At 43.5% G+C, this 9,769-nt stretch overlaps 1 protein-coding gene across 1 annotated transcript; it reads right to left on the bottom strand.

Moving 5' to 3' along the window:
* Nucleotides 1-6,044: 6,044 nt before the first annotated feature.
* LOC110900401 lies at nt 6,045-9,455 on the bottom strand. The gene has a single exon (XM_022147291.1). It carries the CDS (start codon nt 9,453-9,455, stop codon nt 6,045-6,047), a length of 3,411 nt encoding a protein of 1,136 aa, XP_022002983.1.
* Nucleotides 9,456-9,769: the final 314 nt, after the last annotated feature.

Raw genomic sequence — 9,769 nt, forward strand, 5'->3', positions numbered from 1 at the left:
GCCCTGTTTTGCCCCCAGTATAAGCCTAATTCAGGGCTATAATGGTCTTTTGGACACCAGTATACCCCCAGTATAGCCCTATACTGGGCGTCTATTTTTATAATTTTTGTTTTCTCTTTTTAAATATTTAAAAAGAGAAAACAAAAAAATAAAAATAGACGCCCAGTATAGGGCTATACTGGGCCTATACGAGGGGTCCAAAAGACCATTATAACCCTGTTTTACCCCCAGTATAGGCCTAATTCATGGGTATAATGGTCTTTTGGTCCACATAGACGCCCAGTATAGCCCTATACTAGGCGTCTATTTTAATTTTTTTTGTTTTCTCTTTTTAAATATCAATAACACTAATATTAACTATAAAAAACTCATATTAATATTAATAACACTAATATTAATTATAAAAAAACTCATATTAATTATAATAACACTAATATTAATTATACGATGCCTATACGAGACCTATACGAGACTTATACTATACTATACGATACGATACAACACGATAGGCTTATACAAGACCTATACGAGACTTATACTACACTATACTATACGATACGATGCGATACAACACGATACTATAGGATACAATACTACATCCATAGGCCCATACAATGCCTATACGAGACCTATACGAGATTTATACTACACTATATGATACGATACGATACGATACAATACAATACGATACTAGATTATTGGATAAGATACAACACTCGTATTGGACTATAGGTGTGGTTTAGGTCCCGTTTAGGCCTATAGGCTTATACAAGACCTATAGGGGACCTATACTAGACTTATACTATACACTATACGATACGATACGAAACTATAGGATATGATACAACACCCGTATACGTCCATAGGCCTATACAAGACATATAAGGGACCTATACTGCACTATATGATACCATAGTATCGTATTGTATCGTATAGTATTGTATCGTATTGTATCGTATAGTGTATAGTATAAGTCTCGTATAGGTCCCATATAGGTCTATACGAGACCTATACGAGACTTATACTACACTATACGATACAATACAATACGATACTATAGGGTATGATACAACGCCCGTATACGTCGATAGGCCTATACAAGACCTATAAGGGACCTATACGAGACCCATACTACACTATATGTTAAAAACAGTGTAATATTTCTACGATCGAATAATTTTAAAGGCCAATCTTGAAAATGGTAAAATATTCTTATAAAAAATAAAACTTTTCTTAAAAAACAACTCAAATTACCCCACCAAAACACCCATTTTTTACTCAAAAAAACATCACCCTCAAAAAACAATCAAATTACCCTACCAAAACATCCATTTTTCAACTCAAAAAAACATCAACAAGGGGTCCTAATATTAATTATTTAAAATAAAAAACTTGTTTTTGTATAAAAGTTTGCTAAAATGATTAATATTGTATCAAATGTTTGTTAAAAAAAACCCTTATATACGCCCAGTATAGGCCTATACGAGGCATATAAGGGGCAAAGGGTCATATATGAGACCTATACTAGGGGTCCTATACGCCCAGTATAGGCCTATACGAGGCATATTGAAGCAGTCAAACCAGAAGTGACATGAGTCAGACACTGATTTTGATGTAACCCTATATGCCTCATATAGGCCTATATGAGACATATACGAGGCAAAGTGTGTCTAAATAGGCAGATAGGGTGTCTGGATAGTTTGAGCCCTAACTAAACATGCAGGAAGGAACAGCTTGACAATTTCAATCTTCCAAACGTGCGGGTTTCTTTCGGATCCTTGTGGGCCTGGTTGCTACTTCTGAATTGGGCATGATTGTTACTTCTGGATCGACTTCCGAACTTAGGCTTCGGCCGGTATCAGAAGGCTGGTTGGATTGTGCTATCACTTAATTGTACATAAAGGAATAAAGACTTGTAAAAAACACTAAACAGTTTAAACCCACTGAAGAACCAAAAAGTCGAGTCTAGGCCGGAGCCTGTAACCGAAGGTTTGGATCTTGTTTGATAGGCTTGGAAAGGGCTCCTGCAAAACAGAAAACCGTTAGGCTCGCCGCAGAGATGGGAGGGCCTCTCTGCGACCACCCTCCGGCGTGAGGATAAGTATTTGTAGAGAGAGAAAGTAAGGACAGAGGTTCAGAAAATCGTACTTGGCATTGTACTTTAGTGAAGTATTTATAGTGGTCAACTGTGATGACGTCACTCGGCCGAACGCACTTGAATGGTGGTTCGTCTTCGGAGTTATGTGGAGGACGGACGCACTCGAATGATGTTTATTCGGATGTGGAGTGGACATGTTGAGGCGTTCATCCCCGGTGGGTCATATCCATCCTCGGATATGTATCTTCAAGTCCCCCACTTTGCTAAGTTTCGATTGGGACTTAGCAAAATGTTCTTTATAAGTTACCCCTCCTGAGTGACGTGTCGCTGTATGATTGGACTTGTGTAAATGACGTGTCGCGGTTTGACTGGCGTTATTGTGGCGTGGGTGACCTAACCGATTTGTCTGTTAGTCACCCACGTGTGACTGTTGCGGAAACCTGCGTCGGGAACCGGGAGCGTCAGTTGAAACGACATTTCGATATGATGGGTCTTTAACCGACTCATTTTTCCTATAAATTTGCTTTTTACTTCTTCATTTTTACTTTCTTCTTATTTGCTTCATTGTTACCCTCTTTTAGGTTTTAACTTCATCTTCTACAAAGGTGCGTCTGTCTCTTCTTTTGAACACGATGGCTCCCGGTAAAGATAATATGTCCGAGAGCTTGAGCGTTCTTACCCAGCGTCAGCTGGATAAATTTGTTAGAGATTATAGGATCCCTACGGATCTTCATCCGGTGCTTCCTTCTAAAGACGAAACCATTTATCCGTTTCAACAGGGGAAATTTCCCTTCTATACTCGTGTCTGCAACTTTGCAAACTATAGGGTTCCGTTTTCTCATTTCTTGATTAGGGTCTTGCAGTTTTTTAGGGTTCACATTAGTCAGGTCAACCCGTTTGGACTAAGTCGGATTAGTCATTTTGAACTTTCCTGCCGTGCTCGGAGACCTGATTTAAGCGTCTTTCGGTACTTTTATGAATTCATTACCGCCGGAGACTGTCGGAGGGGGGTACCCTATCCTTCCTCTGATGAACGATCTAGCTTAAAAAATTGGAAAGATAACTTTTTCTGGCTGGACGATCGTTGTCTTCCGGAGGACATGAAATGGCGTTTTAAAGATCAAACAATGTCCTTTGATTTGGACGATGATTTTGTTTTTGACAAAACCTTGGCTCGTGCCTTGGTCGAACATCAGTCCCCGATCCATCCCTTTCCTGAGCATTTTCTTTTGTTGGGTCGTCTTTGTTTTTCTTGGAGCCACGGGGATAGGAAGTGGCCGGTCATTCGCAGAAAAAGTGATCGTAAGTTCCGGCCACTGACTTTCCCTTCGGCGCTTTCACTTGTGATATCCTATTGACATTTTTCTTTGTTTTGAAAAAAAAAACTTTCAGGTGCAATCATATCTCTGAGGGATGCTCTGAAAGTGCCGAGTATGGACATTTTTGATTTTGACTTGGAGGATCAAGGTGAGGATGAAGTTCTTTTAATGAAGCAGGTAGCTCCCTCGGCTCAGGAAATTCGTCCACCGGTTCACTTGGACGCGGCTGAACCATCTGGTGCCGGTGGTGCTTCTTCTGTTCCTACTCCTACGAAAGAGGCGGCTGGTTCTTCCGGATCTCAAGGCGGCAAGAAATCCATTCTGGACGAAGTAGATGATGATCCGGATATACGCAAGCTGGACGAAGCTCTTCAATACCGTCCCTCTTCTGCTTCCTTATCAAGTAAGGGAATCGTGCTTGATCCTTCGTCAAAACCTCTTGTTCGGAAAAGAAAAGGTGAAACCGTTCAGATCCGTTCATCCGATCCTCTTCCTATGCCGAGGTTAAAAAAGAACAAGAGAGGATCCTCGTTTTCTGAAGGTGATGTGATGGGTGAGTTTGATGAGCACCTTACCGGGGGTAAGTTTTCCAGAGAAAAAGCTGCGTTGGCACGCAATAAGCCGACCCCTGCCTTTTCTGGAGGTTTTCTGCCCAGTAACGAAGTAGAGAACATGGAAACGGAAGTTCCGGGAATCACAAGTAAAGAGAAAGAGAAAACTCATGAAGAACCAAAAATGGTAACTTTTTCAGGTACGATGTTGGACTCGTCTTTGGGTCCGGACCACTTTATTGAAGATGAGGAAGATCAAGTGTCTTCTCTTCCGTCATCTTGGTTCGGACCTGAATTAATGTCCTTTTTTCGATATGCAGATATATTCTCGGACGATATGGAGATCGATCCGGTGACGGCTGAAAACAAATTCATTCCCGATTGGGACATTCGCAACAAGGACTCAGTGATGGACGAATTGGTTGCTAGAACTCTCCTTTTCAACATAAACACTCCGCTTGATCATGCCAAAAGCCGAAAAATGAAGAATCCGGACCTGGGTGCTGCGGTCTTGAATAATCAAGCTCAGTCAAATATTTTTGTGATGGAGCTCTATCGGAGGTGGGTGGAGGCGGAGTCAGTGCGAGAGAATTTGGAAAAGGAAACTCGCTCTTTGAAACGTAAAATCCAAAGGAGTCCGGACGTGGAGAAAAAGATTGCCCAACTTACTCAAGATCTTCAAGCTCAGCAAGAGAAAGTTAAGTCTTTGATTGCTCAGAATCAATCTTCTCAAGCGGCCGCCGCTTCTGCTGCGGAAGATCGTGATAGGATAGCATCTGAGCTGAAGAATTTCTCCGAATCTATGAGGCAGAAGGATGACCAGCACAAGGAGGTTATGGCGAAGATGGAGGTGTCTTTTGAGAATGCTCGCATAGCCTATGCGAACATGATGGCTGGTATGTACCTTGTTTTAGCTTAAACACTCTTTTATTTTCCTATCTTTTTTAACACTTTGGTCAGAGCGGGATGTGCTCAAATCAGGAGAGGCTGACTTGAAGGCACAAATTGAGGAAATGAAAGGGCATGAAGAGGAGATTGAGGCTGAAAATGCTTCTTTAAAAGCTAAGGTGGAAGAGCTCCAGGCGACCAAAATCTGGATGCTCTCGGAAGGGACCAAGTTGTTGGCTAAGAACATTCATAAGGGACCGAAGATGACTGCTGCCGTGGCTGCTATTAATAATGCGATGAGCGCTGTTGGAGTCAACTCCGGCCTTCACAGTGGTTATGTTCATGCTTTAAAGAAGAAGACCCCTTACTCAGAAGTTCCACTATTGAATCGTAATGCCAAGGAAGAGCTGGATGCGGAGGTTGCCTGTTTTGATTCCCTTATCTTTCCGGTGGTGGATGATCTGTCCAGACTTGCAAATGAGCCGCTTTCCGAAATCAACAAAGCTCTTTTCTTTGCAGGTGGTTCTTCGAAAGAATGAGGTGGACATGCCCGGTTCCTTGGGGTATGCACCTGGGTGGGTTTATTTTGTTTAACATTTTTAGGGGGTGGACATGTCCGGGTGTTTGGGACATGCACCTTATTTTTTGAACTTGGAACGAATGTAATGATGTTCTTACCTGTTTTTAACAGTTATCCTTTGTAAATGGTTTTGTAATTTCCGGTTATATAAGTCCGGTCGATTTTTGATGTAATCACTTGTTTATGCATGCGTCCATGCTCTTTGTGTTTTACATTTTATGTTTTTTAGAACGTTCATTTTAAGGTACGGATCCGATTTGTTTCACTTTTCTAGGATAACTTCCAAATGAAGGGAAGAATGCAAACGGAGCCAGTTCATACTTTCCTTTTAGGGTTAGCGTCCCTAGTTCGGCCAAGGATATACTTGTGTTGCAACTTTGTTAACGATAGAAAATTTAATCATTCTATTTTTCTTATCCGGAGTTATACTTCTCCGGTTAACACATAGTAAAAACATTTGAAATAGTTCGCGGGTAAAAACCCTCCGCGATTCTTGGAATTACGAAATTGTTCGGTGCGGGCAAAAACATCCGCATTACAAGGAAGACAAAGATAACGGAAGCCGTAGCTTCCGTTTTACAATTTATTTTTAAGATAGGAAAAACTTTTCAGAGAAAACACTTCTTTAGGTGCGTTCCATTCCATGTACGAGGGACGAGGGTCCCGTCCATCTTCTTGAGCGTATAAGCACCGTTCTTTCCTGCAGTGTTGATCAGGTAGGGTCCCTCCCACTTTGGAGCCATTTTTCTGGTACCTCTGACCAAACTTGCTTCATTGCTCTGCATGACATAGTCTCCGACCTTAAACCGGACCTCCTTTACTTTACAGTTGTAGTGTTTCTCCAACTCTTTTTTGTACTTTGCTTCCCGGATGGCCGCAAGTTCTCTCCTCTCCTCGGCCAGATCAAGATTTAGGCGGAGTTCTTGTTCATTCTCTTCTTGGCTCTGTTGCATGCGAAGTGTGGGTATCCCTACTTCAGCGGGAATGACTGCTTCGGTACCGTACGTTAAGCTGAAGGGAGTTTCCTTATTGCTCGTCTTCGGCATCGTCCGGTGAGCCCACAGGCGCTTTTTAATGCCTTCCACAATGCTGCGGTTGGCTCTTTCTACTTGCCCATTGGCCTGGGGATGAGAAACCGAAGCAAAGTTCTGCTCAATGTGCATTTTTTGGCACCATGTCTTGAATGGTTTTTCCGCGAACTGCTTCCCATTGTCACTTACTATACAAAGTGGCATTTCGTATCTGCACACTGTGTTTTCCCAAACAAACCTCAGTACTTGATCCCCTATGATGGTCCGGAGGGGTTTAGCTTCGATCCACTTAGTGAAGTAATCGATGGCGACCAATAGGAACCTTACCCCTCCGGTGGAAGCAAGGAAAGGACCGACAATGTCAATCCCCCATTTCTGAAAAGGCCATGCAAAAGTTACAGGGACGAGGTTGTTTTTGGCTCGATGGCTAATAGGCGCATGCCGTTGACAATCTTCACATGCTTGTAACTCGTTAACGGCGCTTTGATGCATGCCCGGCCAAAAATATCCGGCATTCATAGCCTTGGCAATGACCATTCTAGGTCCGGAGTGGATGCCGCATATTCCCCAGTGGATTTCTCTAATGACATAACTGGCTTCTTCCGGAGTTAAGCATTTTAGGAGTGGACCCAGGAAGGTTTTTCGGTAAAGTTGCCCATCATGGACTTGATACTGCAACGCCTTCACCCTTAACTTTCGGGCCGGAGCTTTTTCTTTCGGTAGTATGCCATCTTTCAAATACTCCAAGATCGGAGTCATCCAAGACCTTTCCTGCACGGAGACTGACATTACGGACTCTGTCTGAAGGATGGCCGGAGCTTGTAGAGTTTCAACTAGCACCTCTTTAGACAAGTGGCAGAATGCTACGGAGGCAAGTTTACTTAAAGCATCCGCCTTTTTGTTCTTGCTCCGCGGTATATGAACAATCTTGCAAGATTCGAATGAAGAGATCAAACTGATAACTTGGCTTAGATACCGGATCATGTTTTCCTCCCGCGCTTCATATTCTCCGCTAACCTGATTAGCGACTAGTAGTGAATCAACATGTGCTAATACGGAGGTCGCACCGGCTTTAGCTGCGGTATGGAGTCCTGCAAGGAGGGCCTCATACTCTGCTTCATTGTTCGAAGTTTTAAACTCGAAACGTAGAGCATAAGTGTATTCTATTCCTTCTGGATCTATCAGGATCAACCCGGCTCCTGACCCTTCTTTACTAGAGGCTCCGTCTGTATATAAGTTCCATACCCTTGGTAGGACGGACTTTTCTTTGGTGCTTTCTCCGGTTGGTATCTCCGTGAGGAAATCGGCCACAGCCTGGCCTTTCACCGGACCCCTAGTTCGGTAGGTGATATCGAAAGCGCTGAGTTCAATCGCCCACTTGGTTAGACGCCCGGAAACCTCCGGCTTTCTAAGAATTTGTTGGATCTGGAGATCGGTTTGTACTTCTATATTGAAAGCCTGAAAATACCTTCGGAGGCGCCTGGCAGCATGTACCAATGCGAGTGCCAATTTCTCTATCATCGGGTACCGAGTTTCGTAATCTTTCAGGATGCGGCTTACGTAGTAGACTGGAATTTGTGCCAGGTTCCGGTGTACCACAAGTACTGCACTTATAGCGAAATGAGAGGCGGAGAGATAAACCGTGACAGTTTCTCCGGTAACTGGAGCGGTTAGGGTGGGTAAAGACCCAAGACAAACTTTCAACTCTTGAAATGCCGAATCGGCTTCCGGTGTCCATTCTATCTGACCTTTTCCTGTTCGTTTTTTCAACACATTCATGAATGGAATAGTGCGATCGGCCGCTTTTGAGACAAAGCGATGGAGAGCTACCAGTTTACCGTTTAATGATTGAATTTCTTTAACCGTTTTAGGAGGCTGCATAGAGATCACCGCCTTGATTTTATCTGGGTGTGCCCGTACTCCGGACTGTGTTATCCATACGCCGAGAAATTTTCCTTCTTCTAATCCGAACGAACATTTTTTGGGATTTAGTTTAAGATTGATACTCCGAAGCCTGGTGAAGGTTTCGAGTATGTCATCGATCATGCTGTCTTCGGCCTGACTTTTTATGACCAGGTCGTCCACATAAATTTCTAGATTTCTTCCGATCTGGTCTTTGAACGCTTTATCCATTAACCTTTGGTACGTAGCTCCAGCGTTCTTCAATCCGAATGGCATTTTGGTATAACAGAAGAGGCCCTTGTTTGTTACGAACGCAGTCTTGTCTTCGTCTTCCAAAGCCATCTGAATTTGGTGGTAACCTTTATATGCGTCTAGGAAGCATTTAAGACGGAAACTGGAAAGAGAATCAATCTTCAAATCGATCTCCGGCAACGGATAGCAATCCTTCGGACAAGCATTGTTCAGATGGGAAAAATCAACGCACATCCTCCAGGTTTTGTCTTTCTTTGTTACCATTACCGGATTGGAGACCCATGTTTGGTACCGTACTTCCCTGATAATTCCGGCATTTAGTAACTTTCGTACGTCCTTGGAGATGGCTTTGTTACGGGCTGGAGCCATGTTTCTTTTTCTTTGAGCCACTGGCTTTACTGAATGCGACACTTTCAGTTTGTGCTCGGCCAAACATCGGGGAACTCCAACCATGTCAGAGGTTTGCCATGCAAATACGTCGAGTGAATTAGACAAAAGCTTCCATAGTTTCTTTTTGGTTCGTTCAGGGAGTTGGGCCCCGACTGCAATTTTTTGCTTCGGAAAATGCGGGTGTATAGCCCAGTCTTCCGTAAGGAGGTTCGGAGGTTGATCATTACCGTTACTTTGCCGTATTTCTGCTACGCAGATTGTTGATTCAGAGTGCAAAGTTGCTATCCCTGCTTTGGTGGGGAATTTTAATGAGCCATGGATGGTAGAACTGATGATACCGAAAGCGCACATGCCTGGCCTCCCAAGTATGACGTTGTGGACGGATCTTGCTTCTACTACCAGGTACGTCAAATTAACGGTTCGTATCATGTTTCCTTCTCCCATCGTTGTTGGTAAAGTGATTTGCCCGACGGGCTATACCACTTCTCCGGAGAAACTTACTAATGGCATTGAGACTCGTATCAATTTTGCTTTGGTTTGCGGAGCTAGCTGTTGGAAGCACTGTTGATACATGATCTCAGTGGCACTTCCGCTGTCAACGTAGACCCTCCGGACTTTGTGACCTGCTATAACCGCGGACACTATGATAGGTCCGTCTTTTACTTCCCCGGGGGTAATTGGAGGGAAAGCGATTGGTTGGTGCATCCAGGCGGCCATATGATGATTGGACCGCTTGATGCCCTGGTTACCTACCTTCC

This window comes from Helianthus annuus, chromosome 13, assembly GCF_002127325.2.
Source record: "Helianthus annuus cultivar XRQ/B chromosome 13, HanXRQr2.0-SUNRISE, whole genome shotgun sequence".
NCBI lineage: Eukaryota > Viridiplantae > Streptophyta > Magnoliopsida > Asterales > Asteraceae > Helianthus > Helianthus annuus.

Excerpts from the sequence above, each read along its gene's own strand:
- LOC110900401 (XM_022147291.1), bottom strand. The coding sequence starts at position 9,455 with ATGGGAGAAGGAAACATGATACGAACCGTTAATTTGACGTACCTGGTA.